The 22,134-nt window shown below is 39.8% G+C and overlaps 2 protein-coding genes across 3 annotated transcripts; both read right to left on the reverse strand.

The window, feature by feature from the left end:
- Window positions 1-2,494: 2,494 nt before the first annotated feature.
- LOC110727307 (alanine--tRNA ligase) lies at window positions 2,495-11,439 on the reverse strand. 2 transcript variants are annotated; one of them, XM_021906869.1, is made up of 8 exons: window positions 10,951-11,434; window positions 10,580-10,726; window positions 10,347-10,465; window positions 9,693-9,785; window positions 8,936-9,038; window positions 8,735-8,809; window positions 6,253-6,348; window positions 2,495-2,891 (listed from the first exon to the last, which is right to left on the reverse strand). In XM_021906869.1, the coding sequence occupies exons 1-8, from the start codon at window positions 11,035-11,037 to the stop codon at window positions 2,832-2,834; spliced, it is 780 nt and encodes a 259-aa protein (XP_021762561.1). In that variant the 5' UTR covers window positions 11,038-11,434; the 3' UTR covers window positions 2,495-2,831. The 2 variants fall into 2 exon arrangements, with proteins under 2 accessions (XP_021762561.1, XP_021762563.1); XM_021906871.1 differs by lacking the exons at window positions 2,495-2,891; window positions 6,253-6,348 and adding an exon at window positions 6,357-8,161 and having other exon boundaries at window positions 10,951-11,439.
- A 6,803-nt stretch (window positions 11,440-18,242) lies between these two features.
- Window positions 18,243-18,596, reverse strand: LOC110727390. Its single transcript, XM_021906952.1, has one exon. It carries the CDS (start codon window positions 18,594-18,596, stop codon window positions 18,243-18,245), a length of 354 nt encoding a protein of 117 aa, XP_021762644.1.
- Between the last annotated feature and the right edge of the window lie 3,538 nt (window positions 18,597-22,134).

Genomic DNA, 22,134 nt, shown 5'->3' on the forward strand with positions numbered 1-22,134 from the left:
TAAATGCATTTTACTGATTAGATCCATCCGTGTCATGACCCAGTATGCCAATTGCCTTGGTAAATGCATATCTAAAGCAAGATGTAAAAGACTACCAAATCCCATCTCACAAACCCAACGTCTTCTCTTGCCATCAAATTTCTGACATATGCGCCCAAATGACTCGATGCGGCAATTCATGTTAGGAGGCTACCAATGAAATTACAGTAATCAAGTTAATGTTCCTATCCCACACCCACTGACCACTGAATGAACAAGCAAACTTACCCGACTTCTGGCCTTTGAATGTTCAGCCATCCCCTCCACCCTACCTTTGACGGCCCCTCCATAACTTAATCTGTCATCCTAAGCACACCAGCAACTAAATTAATGCATAAACCTTAATCGTGCAAACAAACCAATTTCACACACACAAAATTCCGTATTTTAGTACCTTAAACAATTCTGGATACAAAGGCATGATCTTCTGCTCACATACGTTACTCTTCTTACTAAGCCCATACCCCCCATACCACTCTTCATCTTCAGCCCCAACCTTCATAACCACAACATACCAAAACATAAAACCATAACTCAAAACATAATCACATCCCCATAAAACCACAATTCAAAACATAATCACATCCTCAGCCTAAAGAATATATATTAAATAAAAAAAAAAACCCTCACCATTGTACGTTTACGCTTACCATTCCCCGCTGACATTTTTATAATCTGTCACATAAGAATACCCACAATAACCAATCAACAAATCGAATCTTGATACGATTTCACACCATAACACAATATCACATAGAACGAACGAATAATGACCACCAATGAATGCATAATTCACCGCGTTCCATCAAATGAACATTTTAAATGCATAATTCACCTCATTCCATCAAATTTAATAATGGAATGAGCAGCATAATTGCACCCGTAATTAAAAAATTCCAATTATATTCCGCTAATTCCACAAATTCCATTATTTTATTCCATTTATATCCAATTAACAAGCATAATCGCAACAATTCCATTTTCTTAATTCCATTTATTTCCGCTAATTCCACAAATTAACAATTAAAGTCAAACTATTACCATTTTTACCTTTGCTTTAACAAATCCGAACTGGAACTGCAACCCTAGCATCGAATTAATTCTATCAATAGAAACAATCGACGTACAAAACATTGAACCCCAACCATAAAACATTCGAAACAACAAAAAACAAGAAGCCAGTTCGAAATTAAATTGAATCAGAAAGAACCTGGATACACCAACAATTCGAGTTGGGACCTCTTCGAGTTGAGTTCCGCTCAGAATTCGAGTTGGACCTCTTCGAGCCTCTTCGGGTTGAGTTCCGCCCAGAATTCCAGTTGAGCTTCAACGAAGTCGAATTGAAAACCCAGAATTCGTGCCTTTCTTCAACTAGGGCTTCGGAGTTTTCATGAAACTCCATACACGTTCAATGTTAACGGCGTCAATTGTGAGAAACCCAACATGAATACAACTGGCAAACCAAGTAAAACACGTCAGCAAAATGAGGCCACATCACCCATCCACCAAATGACTTATAGTAGGTGAAACGTCGGCTATACCCCTGTGAGAAACATAACCTGTTACTCACAGTGAGTAATGGGGCGCGCTCATAAACTCTAGACTTCGCCAAGCTAAATTTTTGACCCGATGCATTGTAAAAAGCGGCTCAAGCAATCATGTATAACTGTTGCTTGCTCCACACTCGCTTCAACAAAAAGCACTATGTCGTCTGCGAAAAACAAATTTGGTAGCAAGGGGCCATCACGGCTTGCTCGGATGGGGTTCCATCTTTGTTTTGTAGTATTGAATATATTCTAAGAAATATAGATAGGATAGGATTATATTTTAAAACATTCAAATTAATCCAAGTTAATTCACATGAAGTTAAATAAGTGTTGCAATTTAAGTGTAATAGAAGTAGTATAATGACAAAAAAGGAAGCAATCAATCTACTCCGTTCGTCTTTATTTAGTTGACACCGTCTATCTCTCTACAACTTTCTCAATCCTCATCTTACTTGATCAATGCATCATTGTCTTACTTTCAGACGGTTTCTATAATTGCCCTGATAACATCAATTGCTACCGGTAGAAGGAAATTGTTCGCGGAGAATTAATAGTTTATTTTCCCTTTTATATATGTTCAAGGCAAATCACCTTAACGCTTTGCTTTCCGATTGTTGCTATTGGCTCTGCTCTCTTAGTAGCTTTACTAAGTTCAATTGCCATATCATGCCACTGGAGTTGGGAATGTTCAAGCTGTTTTTCAGAACTTTGAGGGGAAAACATCACTAGTATCACTCTATGCCCATGCTGTGTGATTATTGTGGATACTTACAGCATTATACATGGGAAATAAACGAAAACTTTTAAAGCTTCAGGCTCTTGCTGTGACCTCAGATTGTTCTGAAGATGATCTCAGTTGACAGATGCTCCTGTGCTGTAGACTTGTAGATTGAAAGTTCAGAAATAACTTGATTGCAATCATAGAAAATTCTGTATTCAAATTCTTGTTGAGTTGTAGATCATACCACTTTTAATACAATGGATAAACATGATCCAAAGTTCATCAAAAAAATAAAAAAAGTAGTAATATACTGTAGTAGCTTTTGTAACTTATACCCCAATTTATCCACTTCTTAGCTGGCTTTCCAGAAGCAAAGCAACTATAACCAACAGTTGATATTACACCATGCTTTTTTCTTTTTTAAATCAGCTTTATAATCAAACTTCACCATAAAGAATGCTTCTGCTGCACATATGAATATCAGAGATATCTGAACTTCAGAAGTTTTCTTCTCAGCTCCCTCCTCAAGCACTGATGCTATAAAAAACTCTTGACATTCCCTTCTTTGATCGGATTTTTGATATCTGCAACGTAATCAAACTAAAAATGTCAACTAAAAAATTTGGTTGTAATCGATAATCACAAAATTCCTGGCATAGAAAACTTCATATTCATATAACAAAAGCACGGCATAGATGTAATTTGGTTGTTTTTTATTAGCATGGTCAATTGAATGATTCTTGTTTAAGCAAAGATGTCCTATACCGAGGAGAGAAAAAAAATAAAAAAAAAAAATAAAAAAAAAAAGGTACATCAGTGTGGACAAGATCAAGAGGATACTTTCTTCTAGATGGGGGGCGGAAATGATATGCAATCCTATGTTGTTTTCCAGCTAAACAATCAACACAGGATTTAATACATGTACCGGAGACATCGGGGAGATATTGCTTCTTAGAAAGCAATTGCATGCCTTTCTCACTCATATGGCATAGTCTCTTATGCCAAAGGTTGCTGGAAGAGTCATCAGCTACATTTGCCTCGCCTATGCAAACTCTAGCTTGCATCACATACAAAGATCCTTGCTTCTTGGCTCGAGCCACAATCAGGTTTCCTTTGCACAGCTTCAATCTTCCATCACCAAAATGACCTGAGAATCCCTCATCATCAAGCAAACCAGCTATCTGGAACATGTCTGACATCTCTCAAAATTAGCTTCCAACCAGTGGAGCTCTCTAAGCACACCGTACCAATGCCAACAATCTGAGAAGATCCATCATTTCCCATTCTAACACTGCCAAAATCACCGCTCAGAGAAGTACTCTCGGTGTGAAGTGAGATGATATGAAGAACCCGAATCAATCACCCAAGTGCAATCATAACATGCAAGGTTTAAGTAACCTTGATCACCAATGAAGAGCAAATCATCATCACCAGTTACTAAAGCTGAAGTGTTCTTTTCTTCTGCTGGTTGCTCGGAGGATTCACCTTTTTCTTTTCTGTCCTTGGACTTGTCTCTTTTCATCTTTCTGCAGTACTTTTGAAAGTGATCCGGCTTGTTGCAATAGTGGCAAATGACTTTGATCTCCCCTAGACTTGTCTCTGTTATGAAAAGATCGATTTTGGTTCTTCCCCGGCTGTCATCTTGTGCAACATTAACTTCAGACTTATTAGTGAAGCCCATTTCTTTTCTTCTAGCCACTTCATTCAACAAGCTAGCTTTCACACTCCCCATTGTCAACTTGCCTTCTGGAGCTGAGTTACTAAGTGACACCACAGGGTGTCCCAACTCTCTAGTAACGAGCAAAGTAGTAGCAAGGCCTGCAGCTCATTATCTAATGACATCTTCATTGCAGACAATTGATTCACTAAAGCTTGAAAATCATTCAAGTGTACTACTATGCTATCACCATCTTTATATTCCAACTTCACAAGTTTTCTCATCAATGACGCTTTACTTAAGGCATTCTTCCTCTCATACATAGCCTCAAGTTTCTTCCACAATTTATATGCATTTGTGTCATTGGCAATGTGTTGGAGAACACTATTATCAACTAATTGTCTAATTGTTCCAACAGCTTTCCAATTCAAAATTTTCCATTCACTCTCATCTTTCGCAGAAGGTTTCAATTCATTTAAGATTGGCTCATACAAATCTTTCACATAAAGAATGTCTTCCATTTTTGTTTTCCGCACGGCATAATTACTAGAGTTCAAACAAACCATCCCGTGCACACATTTTTCATCCATTCTTTAACAACACAATCACACAACCAATTCACAGGGCAACAGAACAACCTGGCTCTGATACCACAATGTTGGGAAAGATGCACACACGATACACAAAATACAAGCGGAAGCACAATGTGATCACTTTCCCGATGTGTTGTCAAAAATGGGCAAATAACACCAATCTTAAGCAAGCAATATTTGGACAGCAATCAAGAAATGTAAAACAGCCCACAAATGCAAGAAATTAAAGCACGCAAAGTATTTACGTGGAAAACCCCAATACGGGTAAAAACCACGAGCACCATAAGTCGGCACTAAGCCCTTCCACTAATCAACAACAATAATAAGTGGGTACAAAGCACACTTGTCTTCCCTAATTAACACTAGGGGCACATACAATCATCAAGCAACAGGCTTGGCACAATATAACTGCATAAACATCACTCACAAGTGGTAAAATTACAAAATAAAGGAGTTTAGGGCTGTAGACAGAATACCAACTTAGAGAGCACGAAACTACAATCCAACAGTTGGATATGAAGGTTGGGATGGTAGGAATCCTGTGTCAAATTTGAGGTCGATCGGGCCACGTTTGACCTTTCGATCGAGCAAAACAAGCTGGCTGCTCCAAGAGAACCACCCCAACTACTACTCTCTGCCTCTCCAATGTTTGTGCGTGTGTTTTTACTTCTCTTGCTGGTTCAAGAAGCTTCTCAAACAGCTTTCCTCTTAATAAGTCAACCCCTTATGACTCCAAAAGTCTTCACATGGGTCCATATGCAAAAGACCCAAATGGAATGCCAAAAAATAACACATACAAACATTGCCCATACAAATAATGTGGGCTCTTCCTCCAAGTAGGAGGGAAATACCCAACAGTTTATCATAGAGCATGAAAAAACTAGAATGAAATTCACTGACTTGGCACCCTATATGATTATAAATTGTAATGAAGGTAGTGTGAGTAAAAATAGAAAAGGATAAGATAGAATCAAAGGTTAAAATTCACATGTTTTAACAAATGAAATCGTTGTAATTACAAAGAGTAATCCAGAAGTTTTGCAACCAAGATAAAAATTAGATTGACCGACTTGGAGAAGAGAAAGCTAGTTATAAACTTATAAATTTATCCCCTGCCTCAAGGAATGAAAACATATATGGTGTCCATTCTTTGCCTTTCCACCAGGCAATTTGTATGTCAAATAAGGGCTCTCCAGGCAATTTGTACATCAAGCTCTCGTTAAAAGAAGTATACATCCCCTAATTAATTTTTATGCTTATTTAAAAAATAAAGTTAACTAGCAAATAAACCCACTATCTTAGAGAAAGAAAACCTAATGTTGGTACGACATAAAGTAAGAGGAAAAGGTAAGGGAAAATTAAATGACCACAAACTACAGTAAAGAAGCCTCACAATAATCTGAACATAAAACCAAGAGTGAATTATGTTCAATCTCCTGAGAAATTTTAATCATTTCACGTCGTTGTTTTCTTAGAACATGAGTAAAAGAAATCGATCTTTGTATGGCAGTGAGAGAAATATCTCCAAGATTATCTTCTAGCTCTTTATATGAAAAAATAGTTGATCAGAATGCATATGGCAGACATTACATTTTCTTAGGTAATAAGGCTGGTTTTCCATAAACATAAAAAGTTATTAATCCGTCTGATAGACATTTACCAATAACTAATTATGCATGAAATCAGTATCATTACCTTCATACTTCTTATTTCTGAAATATCAGTAACATGTGTGCCACCACAAGGACATCCCAGATGTTCACCTATCTGTACAATACGAGGATTGCTACCCTGCAACAAGCAAGAGTACAGACTGTGGACATTAACAAATATTAATATCAAAGAAAAACTACACGACAAACTTATTTCATACTTGAAACTAGAAAAAAGAAGTAGATAAACAGTTGCTCTTCAAAGTCTGAGGATTTTTTTTTACCAGGGTGGGGGGGTTGAATAAAGCTGAAAATCAGCCCATTTTACACACATTAGAATCTAAAGTTCACATTTACATAGCTATAGCTGATCCATCAGAAGATTCTCAGCAACAACAACAATAATAAAGTCTTAGTTCCAAAATCATTTAGGCTTAACTAATATGAATCATCATAACTAACTGTCAGCATAATATGTAATGAAAAAAGAAAAGTGATGCAATGAAAGTGGACAAACAATGAGAAAAAAATAAATAAAATTTTGCATAAAATCTGAAAAAGTATATAAGAAAATTAGAGAAAGTTTACAAAAGGAGGCTACGGGGAGATAAAAACAAAAGGAAGACATGCGAGTAAAAACACAAAAAAGTTTGAGAAAAACCTTAACAAAGGAAATAAACAAAACTAAATGAGTTCAGATACCAGGGGAGGAAATAAAAAGTGTATATTTAAAGTCATGACATGTCCTCATTGTAGATTTTCTCCCTCCACCCCACTCTATCCAACACCATAATTTCCTCAATCACTAAAAGACTCATATCCTCAATCATCCTCTGAATTTGCTTTGGCCTTCCCCTACTGCTCACTTTACCACTCTTCAAGTTCCTTACATCTTAGATGCAAACCACCTTAGGTGATTATCCCATAACAGAACCCAATAAATAATAAAATATAAATAAATAAAAAGGTAGGACAATCTTTGGGCTAATACATGTTGTTGCCAGAATAAAGTTACAAGGAGTTAAGTTAGTTCCTAGAAAATCACTTTAGAATACAATTGGAAAGAGAAATGCAGTTTCTCGTTCTAACAGAAGCTAATCATATGATTGATGAAAGCATAAAACAATGAATTTAGCAATGGAAGATGACAACTTGACAATTTAGAAAGCCTTACTAATAATATCTAGACCTGGTTATTGACAGATTGGGACAAGGTCAATGCAGGTCAAAAGAATATTAAGTCATAAAAGGGTCACCTGAAAAAGAGTTTAAACATGTCGGGCTAAAACGGGTTGCGGGTATAGTGGGTCAATATTGCACTGGCTGGTAAAAAATGTTTCAAAATTATTGGGACATCTTATTGGCCCTATAATGACCCTGTCCATTAATCCCTTGTGCCCTTGTCTAATAAAAGCCCTCTAAATCTGACCCTAACCCTATAGTAATTGGACCTGTCCATAACCACGTCACTTAACGTCTACTAATATAAAAAAAGTCACAAATAGCTAATCAAATAGGAGTTTCTTAATGTGTGGCAATGCCCCTCAACTCTTCAAGTTTGGATATTGGTGAAAGTATATACTCTGACATTAAAAGAAACCTAAGCCCATACTACAACCACGACTACAACCAGTGGGAGCATCGGTGAAATCTGTTCACCATAACCAATAGCGGGCTTATGTGAATTAGAGCAAAGAAAGAAAAACAATGTCAAAAAGAAAAGAGTAGAGTTAGGATAAGTAAGGGAATAAGAGCAAAAAAGAGAGAGGATGGATCTTCCCTATCGAAAAACAACCCATCCATGTCATTAAGGCCATGCTATAAATCACATTGCACTGAAAATGAGCTAAGCTTCAATCCACAATGCCAAAGCCAATTGCCCACCAAGTTCATGTGCATCATAGTTTATACTCGGTAATTCTTTTCGACGTAAGGGTTCTAACATAGAACGCCTAAGATAAGTAAACAAGGAAACCATGTGAGGAAATTAATTTAATCTTAGTTCCAAGAGATTTAGGATTAATGCCTCACAAAACCAAGATAGATCATCAAAAAACCTTTAAGCGTCAAAGTCTTTCATGTAGGAAAACCAACCAAGAAAATAATAATTCACATCATCTATAAACTAACTGGACTATTCAAATTTTACATATATATAGTTGAAGTGAAAAGAGGAACAAAAAATTCCCTTGCCTAACCAGTTCATTGCACTATACACACAACCTATGTTGCAAGCTAACTGAAACTGATTGAGTAGACCATAAAAATTTCGGATCAATGGTTCTTTCTAGAACCAACACTTTTAATCCATAACCATATATACGCAATGATTAAATGAATAGTTTTAGAGATTAGAGAGGGAAGGATAAGGAGTGGTTGAGTTACTTTTCATTTGCTAATGAAATCCTTATTTTATGTCTAAATTATTTCAGGTTTTTACAGATAGAAACTGTCTATGGCAAGGCATGAACACTAACACCAGTCCTCTGATCTTAGGTTGGTAGTTACTAAGAAAATTTTTTAACCTTGGGGATGTAATCTGGTAGCTGACCACCACACATCTCAGCAGCTTCATCATAGGGCAGTACAGCAACAAAAACCTGAGTGTAAAAATATTAAAATGAATCAGAGGGTATAATCATTCACAGTATATGATAAAGGATTCAAAATACAATAGCATCAGCAAAAAAGAAAAAAATAAAATAAAATAAAGAAGCTCAAGATACCTTTTCACCTCTTGAAATTTGGACATTAGCATCCCTTTCTAACTGTTCTAGTTTATTTTGCAATTCAGTTTGTGGAATGGTCCCTTTATATTCAACAAATGGCCTGTAAGAACATATTCAACATCAACTGCAAAGTTTCTGAAAATGATACATGGCACATGTGGGTGCAGATGATACAGAAGAATCAGCTGATTCTGCACTGAACAATATAGAAAATCTCAGAATAAGAATCTTTATAAGCTGGAGCCAAAGATCTCATAGCATGAAAGGGAAAGAAATAAGAGGGATGCAAGATAACATAGTCTCCACATTGTTTTGGTGAGCTGCTATGTGACAAGCACTAGAGCAGGGATATAGTTGGAAACTAATTCAAATTACTATGATAAAACCTCGGCATTATTGTGAAAACCAAAGATTGGTGCACTAAAGTGCCTTTTGCAAATTTTACTAAGTTAGTAGTTTATAGAAATAAAACAAGTACAAGAAAAAAAAAAAAAAAAAAAAAAAAAAAGAGTTGAACAAAAATTATAATAATAAAAAAAAAATTAAGGCATGAAAATTGGACACCATTGTAGTTTTACTGTTGGATTGTACTAAACTGGGGCGACAAGAAGAATAAGCGGTCATGAATAAAAGAAAACATTGAGCATGATGTATACATTAAATTAAGCCCAAATAATCATAAAGATAAAACATGTTATGAAACACATATCACTCAACAAATATAAATGTAACAAAATTAAGTTTGAATCCATACCCATCAGGAAAGTGATAGGCTTTCCCAGGCTCTAAATGTCCCAATCCCACATTATGTATTGCTATATCTAGAACATGTCCTGCTGAATGCAGCCTGTACAAACCATGAGCAGCAAGCAAGCAAGTACAAAAAATCTAGTTAAGAAACGCCAATAATTTTCTTCAGGCACAAACTAATAGACTCTTAATCAACAATTAAGTATGAAAATGCTAAGGAACGGCCCAAAGTCCAAATAGGAGTTTTAGCAATTGATATAATCGATTGAATATCAAAAGCAAGAAGTTTCAACTCGAAAACTGTTTCCGCATCCATATACTGAGCATTATATGTCATGCTTAGAATTTTGCAAGACCACACACATGACTCTTTCTATCCAATTAGTAATCACATAGTCTAAACCTCTCATTAGTCACAACTCATAACTCATAAGGATACATGATTTAATAATATACCCTATATAGTTTTTGTGTTATTTAAGTAGATTACAACTTCTCATTAAAAAATCTAATCATAAACCTGACATTTCACGAATTCTCTATAATAATGTGATTATTAATTCTGAACAAATTTCACTTCTAAATCTAAGGACACATCATATACTACTATCATTGAACAAAAGCATAGAATTCAGATTATAAAATAAACACAACACACCTCGAATTGAGATTACGACGAGTTTCATCTACATGTAAATAAACAATCGTTCCACTCTTAATGTCCCACTCCGACTCATCATTTCCTTTCAAAGTTTCAACATGCCCATAATGATAAACCTTACAATAAAAAAAAAATTCATCATCAGCCATTTTTCTCCCAAAAAAACACAGAAATTCCAATTTTTCTCAAGTACCCAAAATATAAATTTGAGAAATTAGATGACTACTTACAATTCCATCTTTGTTTCTTACATCATCAACAACAAATTTGAAGGATGAATTGATATTGGTGATCAACCCAGTATCTGAAGGTTGCCCACCTCCTTGAGGATAAAATATAGTGGAATCCAATATCATTGCTTGTCTACCATCATCTGTCTTTTCAATTGAATATTGAGATTATAATTTCATATTAGAATGGGATAATATGTAAAAATCAAAGTGGAAATAAATGAATATTTTACGATTTTTACAAAATTATCAGTGTAATTTTATTGTATAAATTATTTACAAATGAATTTTCCTTTTTTTTTTTTTTTTTTTTACAAGAGCTATTTACAAATGATTAAAGTTATAATTTAATTTTGTAGATTAAGAAAAACCTGCAAATGGGAGAGAAATGTTGCCTCTGAATGAAGCTTCAACATGTTGTCAAAGTATTCTAATTTGGTTGCTGTTGAATGATCCATTTCTTTGGTTTTTTTTTTTTTTTTCTCTCTCTCTCTCTCTCACTTTGTGCAGTAGACGTAGACTTAGGATGGTAGAGAAGGATTCAAATATGGAGTGAGAGAGAACAAAAGCTCCATTATATATACCCAAAATTAAAAAATAAAATAAAATAAAATAAATAAATAAAAAGAGTAGGCAACTCAATTTTGACTTTTATACTCCCTCTATTTTTTTCAAGGAAAAGGCTATATGTACACTTAGGTCCTGTTCTTTTGGACTCTTTTAAAGACCTTTTTAATTCAGTTCAATTTAGCAAATTTCAGTTCTATTCAGCGAATTTCTATTTAGTATAATTCAATTCAACAAATTTCAACTCAATTAAGCAAATTTCAGTTTAATAAATTTCAGTTCAGTTTTTTTTCATTATTATTATTATTACTCCCTCCATTTAAATACTTGCTCTATTTATACTTTTTGTACTATTTATTTGTTTTATTTTGACTAATATTTGTGATTTATACATAAAATATATATATATATATATATATATATATATATATATATATATATATATATATATTTTTTTTTATATATATATATATAGTTTTGTGGGTACTTGTTGAAATCGTCTCAATAAATAGATTATTCATTTTCAACTGTTAGAATTTATACTTATTGACAATTAAAGATATTACCGATCAAAGATTAGCATCGGCATACGTGCCCAAGAAAATAGAGCAAGTTTTTTAAACGGGTTGGATTATTATTATTATAATTATTATTTATAAAAAAAAAAAAAAAAAAAAAAAAAAAAAAAAAAAAAAAAAACTGAAAAAGTCATACTACTTACAAAAAATAAGTGGGAAGCCGAGATACAATTTGGGCTCTCACTCCTCTAGCTATAGCAAATCCTATCCCAATGAACATATGAGCAACACCACGTGCCCCAATGTCTTGAGTATTCGAGAACTTCTAGACCCGCTTCAGTAACGCAACCACCTCCTTCTCTAATTCCCCAAGAGATGAGAAAGAGAAAGGAAGGAAATTGTACCCAATCGCAGCCTCATACTTAACCCGCTTACGGTGAGCCGCATCAGTCACAACCCGCCCAGGTACGAAGTCAGACAACCTAGTCTGAGTTAAAGGAGAAGACTCAGTCAAATCAACACACGCATCGCGACCACGTTCCCAAGAGTAAAGTAACACATCTGCAAGCTGAGGGCCCCGTAGTTCCCCCAGACAAACCAATGCCAACCTCCCTTCTTGCTAAAATCCTAGACCGATAGCATACATCAAGAAGGGTATCCCGAACAACATTATGGCGGTGTTTAATACCCACCATATGAGCACATGACACCGTTGTTTCAGGGTTTTTTGGTCTTGAATATAGCCGGACATTTTTGGACACTGGCAAAACAACGAATATTCCGGTTGACTGAATATTCGCCTTCGACGATCAATTTAGTGACCAGAAAGCGAAGTAATGTAAAGAGAGAAATAGAGAAAAGTTGGAGCTATTTTGTGCTCTTCAATAATATGTCTTAATCCAACCCTCAGATCATAAATGATTGGGGTATTTATAGGGGTGGGAATGTGTGCCACTTTAGGGTCATTGCCCTAAAAAAGTGGACTCTGATTGGCGGCGCAATCAGGTAAGGACATGTGTCCTTTGGGGGTGCCGTTTTGCGTCATTTTTGGGATTTGGGCCTCCTGATGTAAGGAAGTCTTTATCTCATTCAGGTGCTCTTAGGGTTGCCACATGTCATCTTCCTATAGGGACACATGTCGCCCTTTTATTGGGCCATGTGTCGCTATTGGATTGGACCACGTGTTGGGGTATTTTTTACCCTAAACATTTGCCTCTCAGAACGGGTGGCTCGTACCATATAAGCCGCCTCCTCTGATAATCACTCGTCCAAATACGTTCGAGTACTTAGGCTATCTGAGCATTTTGGTTGGAAGTGACGGACTTTAACGTCCGTTCGTCTCTTAGGAAGATCCTTTGGGCTATCTGCCTTAATCGGTCCGCCTAATTTCATTAGTGGACCTATGTCTTAAAATCAGGCGGACGGGTTATGCCGACTGGCTTTAAGCGAACACCTGTCTCTCGTATTTTCTGGGTTGACGGTTCAAATTTGCTGACGTGGCCGTTTAATTTAACGCGCCGTTAGGGCGACTGTCCGTCTTCCCGTCTTTAATGACGAAGGGGTTTTTTAACCGCTTAGGCTTCTAGGTTAAACTTTTCAAAGTAACCGTTAGAGCTTCTAGACAGGAAAAGTGGTTTTGCCATTTTTCCCTTATAAATTTTGCCTATAAATAGGACTTGTTTGATTTCATTTTGTTACTTTGGAACTTTGCGTTTTCTAGAGAGAAGTCAGAGCTTTTAAAGAGAAAGTGATTTTCTTTCCCAATCTACGAGAGCTCCGTCGCGGTCTTGAGTTTTCCGTTCGAATTTCTTTGAGTTTTCCGGCCAACCTTCAAGATCTTCAAAGACTTTCAAGTTTTTGTACCCGTACAGAGGTAACCACCTGCTTTTCTTTACTTCTTCTTTTTTCTATACTTGTTTTATGTTTTAAACACGAACAGGCACAACACTTGGCTTCGTCCATTTCTCCTCATGAGGTCGGTCGTTCGCCTGGGACTGAGGAGTCTATAGTGGACGGAGATGAGTCCTCCTCTCTATAGAGTGGGTCCATTTCTAGTGCGTACCAACTCACCCCCACCTATTCTTCTCTGTCCATGCAGTTGAACATGGCGCATACGAGACAAACGTACGAGCGAGATGTCCCTAGAAACCCTGATGGAAGTATGGTGAACCCCCTAGTCCCTTACGATCCGAGCAAAATGGACGAGGAGGACACGAACACTACTATTAGTGGTAGTGCATGCTCCGTGATAGAAGTGACGGCCTCCTTTTTTTAGCGCCAAAATCAACAAGGCACTTCTTCTTCCAAGGAGGCGTCCGGGAAAAATCCAGTACAACGCCTCTCGCATTACACCTGCTCGGTGTTGATGTCGTCCAAGCTACCATCTACTAAAGGGCATCCTTCACGCTAAGTCCGGTCGTGTGGGATCGTCCGACCAAAACCCACAACAACCCTTAATCAAAACTACCAGGTCGGCCAGGCCTAAAACTGGCATTCACATTGCTGAGCGAACCGACCTGCCCCCTCGCAGCGCTCCTCCTTCTGGAAATCAGGCGGACGCTGGAGGAAAGCAAGATAAGGGCAAGAGACCCTTGGTTCCTGAAGGCACCATTGTTATTGAAGGCGGCCAGGGCTCCAAGGGAGGGAGCTCGGCCGAAACTGCTAAATTAGACACAGTGTTGTCCTCTAAATTTTAAGGACCCGTACGCCTGTACGGTTGGCGAGGTCGCCTTGACCTTTCTACATCTAAACTTTGAAAAGTTCAAAGAGTTCCTCCACCTGGAAAAAGGCTACGAAATCGTAGCGCCCACCCACTCTTACTCAGTGGCCGCCTGAGAGAGCAATAGGCAGCGGAAGAAGTGTTTTAGTGTCTACCGCGCTGCCTTAAAAGTGGGCCTTCGCTTCCCCCTACATCCATTCGTCCAGGAACTTCTGGACGAGTATAGAATTGCAATTTTCTAGCTGGTGCCGAATAGCTGGTTAAACATTTTTTGCTATCTGGTGACGTGCCTTCGGCAAGGCTTCAAGTTAAACGTCCCAGTTTTTGTGAAATGCATTACATGGTCCGCCTGGATGTTGGAACGAATGACTGGTTTATTCTGAGCACCTAGAAAGAATATCTGGTGGTTATGAACAAACCGTCTAAGTGGTGAGACTGGAAGCATCGATTCTACCGCATCAAAATCGACGATGAAGCCTTCAATTTGTGGATGAATCGGTTCAACTCCGATCTTATCCAGCTCGGCTGTGGGCAGCACATTCCCACTAAGCCGCCCGTCCACCCTAATTACAGTTATCAACTGGACTACTTCAGAGTCAAGAAGGTAGTCAGGGATGGGAAAACGGTGGTTGTGCCGTCAAATTGGATCCCTCTGGCCGAGTGGCTTAGGAGTTCGGTGTTCATGTCGGCTTGTGGCCTATATCAGAATTACTCCCAAGGTGGAACCTTATGACTTAGTCGTTTGAATATTCCTTGTATCATGAAAATATTCTAAAACTTTCTCTTTTTTCATTCTTCAGACTTAGCTCTTGGAATGTTGGATCCTGAGCAGAAGGGCAAGGTCGACATTTCCAAGCTTGACTTGATGCGGTACAAGCTCCGCCAACAACAGTACGACCAGGCCAAGGAGGTACTGATAGAATTTTTTTTTTCTTTTTTTTTTTGTGCCGAGCTGGTATGTTGGGAAGGGTATCCCTTCCTAATTTGCTCGGACATCATTTTTTATCTTCGCTTGCCGAGCTAGTAGGTTGGGAAGGAATTCCTTCTCAATTTTGCTCAGACACTTGTTTCATTTTTTGACTTTGTCTTGTTTCTTTTAGGCGGCCACTCCTACTCCTCGGGCGAAGAGGAAGCATTCGACCTCTTCTTCTAAGGACGGCCAATCATCCAAAACTAAGAAGACAACAACCACAAGGGCTAAGTCTTCCTCCAACACGGCCAAGGTCATGCCGCAGACTGCTTCAAAGTAGTCTAAAGAAGAGCCACCCTAGCTGTCACCTAGTGGGCCGGGGTCTCCAAGCCCGTGGAACCGCAAACTAAGGCGGTCCATGATGATTCCATCCATACGGGCGATGGGGGTAAGTCGTCCCCGGCTAAAACAACCGGCAACTTGGCCTCGACTCTGCATGTTGAGGTAATTGACAAGTCTGAGTGGCAGAAGGATGCCTCTCAGTCGGCCGAAGAGCAACTCGGTCGTACTCAAGAAGAAGGGGATCAGCCACTGCCCCCTTCTTTGTTCAACCTCCCATCTCCTCCATCTTTCTCGGACGTTATGTTGAACATTCATACGCTTTTTACTTGTGTTTTCGTGAACTTGTTTAGTCAATCTAACACCCTTCCTTACTTGGCGCAGACATTGCCGAGGACTTGCAAATAAAGCCGCTTAGAAAGTCACTCACAGGCGCTGATCGGAAGGCTATTAGGGAGGCCATGCTGCGGGCCGTCCCTAAAGAGTAGCGGGACAAGTTTTATGGAATTAATGATGGCTTCCTCGGCCCCATGATAAACTGCAGCGCCGAGGTAATGTGTTTTATCATCACTCGGCTGATTTTATGTTCCAATACTCGATTTATTTTCATGTTTTGCTCTTGCTAACTCGTTTCCATCCAAATGCAGATCTTCCACAGGCTCAGTTCCTTTCTGGAATGGAAGGACAAAGAGAACGAGAATATTAAGGCGGCCTAGGCCACCATTAAACGAATAAACGATGAAAACACTAGCACACTGGCCATGCAAGAGATCCGGCACCAGGAGGCCCTTAATGCTCTTTCAGAGAAGTCGGCTCGATAGACCGAGGACATCGTCAAGATTGGCGATACTCTCAAGTGAGAGCAGCTGGCCAGGGAGGCACTTCAACTGGAGAGGGACGAGGCGGTTGTAAGCACCGCTCGGTGGAAGAAGGGCTTTGAAGCCTTTGAGAAACTAAGGGATGAGCTTGCCTCTTCTCAAGAGGCTCTTTAGACGGCCTTGACTGAGGTAGACTCCCTCAGGCTTGAGGTTAAGCGCTTGAACAAGTATATTGAGGACTTGTCTGAGCAACTGAAGACTCCTCGGCCGATTTATACTGGAGAGGTCATCCGCATTAAGCACAAGGTCGAGGAAAAGCTGAAGAGCCGCTTCTACAAAGCCTTCTCCATGATGGTCGAGGAAGGCGAGGCGGCCTACTATTAAGAGCGCTTCGCTCACCGTCTCGAGCACGTCTGCCACAAGGAAGAGGCCGAGGATGTCAGCAAGCCCCCTCCCCAGTTCGTTGAGACTTCCTCTGACTCTGAGGTCGAGGAAGATGATGATGGAGAGGAGCAGAAGCCGACCGAGGAGGAGAAGCGGCCGAGGAGGAGGAGCCTGCTAAAGCTGATGAGAAGCCGGATGAATGAAGAGCTCAGGTCTTACAGCTGCCATGATCAAGCTATTTGTACTTCAATTTTTTATTTCCTTGCTTTGAATAATTTTGTTATTGCCGCCTGTTTGAGAGGTCTTGTAATATACTCTTTTTATTTTGCCGTCTGCTTTTGAACGACTTTAATTTATGAAGTTTCTTTCTTTCATCCATACTTAGCATTTTTAGCAATTTTTCATGCCTTTATTTGCTTTGCGTCGAATAATTTTTCACTTACTAGGGGTATGCCCCTTTATTCGGCATTTTGCCTAGTCCATATTCAAATAGGTTTATTTAACTTAGTATATTTTATACCTCAAAGGTATGATGACTAGTAAGTTAATCAAATCGGATAATGAATACCCTTAGACTAGGTGGATGCCGATTTTTCCTTTGATACTATCTCTCGGACGCACTCATGAAATCTCAGGTATTATCTCAAGCTGATTATTTCTAAGGGTTTGTAAGGCTTGAAAGCTTAGATATGTCCTTGCCCTTAGGGTAAAAATACCTTAGGAAATTTTGGACTACCTTTTGTTTCAACCGTCCGACCTGTTATATGGCCGGATGGAGTGAATAACATTTTAGCAATTGTGGACGAGCTGCCTTGCTGGGGAATGCCCTTGCTAGGCATTTTGCTCGGCCGCTTAAAGATGCATGTTTAAGGGTCGAGCTGCTATGTTACAAGCAACCTCGTTTCTGTTTTTAGACAGCATTTGGCTTATCATTAGTAAACATACATAAGATAAATGGCAAAAAATTTAATAATAATGTTTTACTTTTTCATTAATTTTGTCAAAATTACATTGTTTTTGGCCGTTCGGCTTTAATTACACTGCTCGACCGTTTAGACCTAGTTGTGTATACAACTTTTGGCAAAGTACAAAAAAATTTATACATAATATTTTTTCAGATTGTCCGTATTCCACGTTCGGGGAATAGAACGGCCATCTAAGGCTACAAGACGGTAGGTACCATCTTGTACTTCTTCCTTAATTCGATAGGGCCATTCCCAGTTTGGGGTTAGCGTGCTATCCTCTTTTGCTCGGCCTACCGCTTCCATTTTTCTTAGAACCAAGTCTCCCATCTTAAGCGGCCGCTTTGACACTTTGCGATTATATGCCCTTGTCATCTTTTGACGATAAATTTCGTGTCTGAGCGCCGCATTTCCCCTAGCTTCTAGAAGGAATTCTAGGGCAGTCTTCATGGCCTCCCAATTGCTGATTTATCATATAACATCACTTGTAGAGTGGGATCATACATTTCAATTGGGAGCACGGCCTCAGCACCATAGACTAGAAAAAGTGGGGTCTTCCCTGTTGAACTCTTTGTTGTCGTTCGAATAGACCATAACACATTGACCAACTCATCAGCCCATAGGTAGCCTGCTTTCTCAAGCTTCCGCTTGATACCAGTGGAGATCAATTTGTTGTATGCTTCAACATGGCCATTGGCCTTCGGGCATCCGACCGAGGCAAAGCAGTGTGCTATGCCCTGGTCACTCAGCCAATCCCTGAGATGGCCAGTCTCAAATTGCGGTCCATTATCGAACACCATTGGTTGCGACACACCAAAACGTGTAATTATGTTTTTCCAGATGAAGGCATATACCCATCTTTCCATTTGATTCCTTAGATCGGACAGCCTCGGCTTCTACCCACTTCGTGAAGTAGTCAACTACTACTAACACGTACCGCCTCTATCCGGATGCAGGGGTATACGGCCCCAAGATGTCCATTCCCCATTTTACAAAGGGAAGTGGAATACTTATGGCAGACAAGATGTTTGCCGGGCGGTGAATAAGGGTTGCAAATCTCTGGCATTTATTAGATTTTTTCACCATTTCCATGGCGTCCGAATTCATGCTCGACCAGTAGAACCCCAGATGGGTAACTTTCTCAGCTAAGGCTCGTCTGCCTATGTGTGATCCGCAATGCCCCTGGTGGAGGTCGTTCAGCACCTCATGCCCCCTCTCGAGCGTAACACATTTCAAGCAGGGATTTACAAATGATCTTTGAACAAGTCCTCTCCCTTCATCTCAAACAATGCCGCCTTTTTCTTCATCAGCCAATTCTCTCCTTTCCGGAAGAACTCCATCCTTGAGATAGGAGATTAAACCGTCCATCCATGTGGAGCTCTTCTCAATGATTTGTACGAGCTCGGCATCAATGCTCCGTTTTTCCTTAACTTCCCAGAACACAGATCTTGGAGTATCACATGATGCCGAGGAGGCTAGCTTGGAGAGGGCGTCCGCCTGATGATTCTCGGACTCAGGGACTTGTTGCAGCGTGAAATGCTCTAGGCTCTCGGCTTCATCCTTCACCATTTGTAAATAATTCATCATTGCCGGCTCCCTAGCCTCGTAGTCACCATTCACTTGGCTGACTATCAGCTGAGAGCCCGAACAGGCATCAATTTTTGTTGCCCAAGCCGCCATACACATTCTAAGGCCGACCAGAAGGGATTCATACTCGGCCTCGTTGTTAAAGGCTTGAAACTGAAATCTCAAAGCATACTCAAACTTATCTCCTTCGGGAGATAAATATATGATACCAGCGCCGCACCCGGTCGCTATTGCACTTCCATCCACAAAAACCTTCCAGATCTGATCCCCTGCCGGCTATAGATCCGACTGTGTCATTTCAGCCAAGAAATATGCAAAGGCTTGGACCTTGATTGCTTTTTTGGGTTCAAGTATGATATCAAATCCTCTTAACTCTAAAGCCCATTTAAGCATTCGGCCACTGACCTCCAAAGTCGTGAACGACTTCTTCAATTATTGGTCCGTGTAGACCACAATCGAGTGAGAAAGAAAGTATGGCCTTAGCTTTTTTAATGCCAAATCCATGTATAGCTTCTCATCTTTGAGTGGAATGACGAGCCGAGGAAGGGTATGAAAATGATTTTTCAACTGTACGAAGGCTTCCTCGGCCTCCTCTGTCAACTCGAACATTGCTTTCTTCTTGATAGTCTGGAAAAATTAGCGGCACTTATCCCGTGACCTTGACAGAAATCGCCGGAGTGCGACTAAGCAGCCGGTCAATCTTTGGACTTCTTTTATGGTCCTGGGCAATTTCATGTCTAAGACCTTCTGGATCTTTTCAGGATTGGCCTCAATGCCGCACTGATCAATTAAAAATCCAAGAAATTTGTCGGACTCAAAACTAAAGACACACTTCTTTGGATTTAACATCATCTCATGCCGCCTAAGTTTGGTAAATGTTTCTTAGAGGTCTTTCAGATGATTGAGTGGCCTCTTTGATTTAACAATCATATCATTAATATAAGCCTCCATGTTCCAGCCGATCTGATCTCTGAAGGCCGTATTCACAAGTCTCTGAAATGTGGCAGGGGCGTTCTTCAGGTTGAACGGCATGACTTTGTAGCAGTATAGCCCCTACTTGGTCACAAATGCTGTTTTTTATTGATCTTCCTCCCACAAAGGGATTTAATGGAATTCGGAGTATGCGTCCATAAAGCTCATCAGGGCATGTCCGGCCGTTGAATCAACCAGACGGTCAATTTTAGGCAAGGGAAAGCTATCCTTAGGGCATGCCTTGTTGAGGTCAGTGTAATCCACGCACATCCTCCAAGTTCCATTTGGCTTCTTGACAAGAACTACATTGGCAACCCAGTCTGGGTAGTAACATTGCCAGTAACAATGCCGAATGAAACCGGTGTTCAGCAGCTTTTTAACTTCGGCTGCGGCCATTTGATTCCTCTCATCTCCATGATTCCTCTTTTCTTAATGAACGGGCCTTACGGCCGGATTCACAACAAAGCTTATGAACTGCTAAGTCTGGGCTGATACCCGGCATTTCATGAACTTCAAATGCAAATACATCTCTGAATTCTCTTAACATGTTCACCAAGTCATCTCCAAGCAAGCCCATGGCCATAGTGCCCACTTTGGCCATCCGACCAGGCTGGTCTGGGTCAAGCATTATGTCCGTATGATCAGCGGCCCGCTGTGGCCTCAACTTTTCTAGCCGACTGACGGTCAGAATTTTGCTCGAACACTTTTCCATGTCCGTGTGCTGTTGGCTTCACGACCAGCTAATTGCATTCTTTTGCCATCTTCCCGTTTCCCTGAATGGAACCTATCTTCCCATCTGACCGCTTAAACTTTATCAGCATCAAATAAGGGACGATTACTGCCTTTGCTGATGTCAAAGTTGGGCGGCTGATGATAACATGATAGCCGGTGAGCTCCTTAACAACTAGGAAGCGAACAACCATGTCCCTTCCTTCTCCCTTCTGCCCAAATTGGACGAGCAAGTGTATCCATCCGACTAGGTGGATAATGCTCCCCCCCGAACTGAAACAACAAGTGGGAGATATCCTTTAGGGCATCCTCTGGAAACTTCAGATTCTTCAAACAAGCTAGACTGATTATGTCGGACGAGCTGCCTGTGTATATTAGCTCTCGTCCGACCTTCAAATTGGCAACTTTCAAGATGAACACCATGGGATCATTACGGGGGGCCTTGATTCTACCTCAGTCTGCCTCACAAACCGTCACTTCTAGAAAGGGCTCGGCCTTTATCCCTTTGGTGTGCATCACATTTTCAAAATTCCAAGCATCCTGCTTGATTCCCTTCATGGTCAGGCCGCCTGCAGCAAAACCACCTGATATAGAGGCCACAAACCCTGAATCCGTGCTATTTCCATCATCATCCTTTTCTTTTTCTTTCTTCTTCTCGGATTTGTTGTCTGTCCGAGAGTATATGAACTTGGACTTCAGAACGTACGAGTTGAGCATGGCCTTCTCGGCCAGCTTATCCAGCAACCTCTTCAAATTGTTGCAGTCGTTCGTGTCATGCCCCACATCCTTGTGGTAATGGCAGTACTTGTTATTGTTTCTATACTAGGTCGACCCTCTCAAAGGCTGAGGCTTCTCAAACTCGAACTTATCTTTGATTTCCATCAAAATTGAATAATAATCTTTGTTGTGCTTATACTCCGACTCGTACGTCTTGGCTTTCTTTGAATTTTTCTGTTGGCAATCGGCCACCCAGACTTCTTTTCATTTGTTGTTTCCTTCCTTCTTTTTGCCGGTCGAGTCTTGCTGAGAAGATTGTTTCTTCTCGGCCCC

Source organism: Chenopodium quinoa, unplaced genomic scaffold (genome assembly GCF_001683475.1).
Source record: "Chenopodium quinoa cultivar QQ74 unplaced genomic scaffold, ASM168347v1, whole genome shotgun sequence".
In the NCBI taxonomy this organism is placed as follows: Eukaryota; Viridiplantae; Streptophyta; class Magnoliopsida; order Caryophyllales; family Amaranthaceae; genus Chenopodium; species Chenopodium quinoa.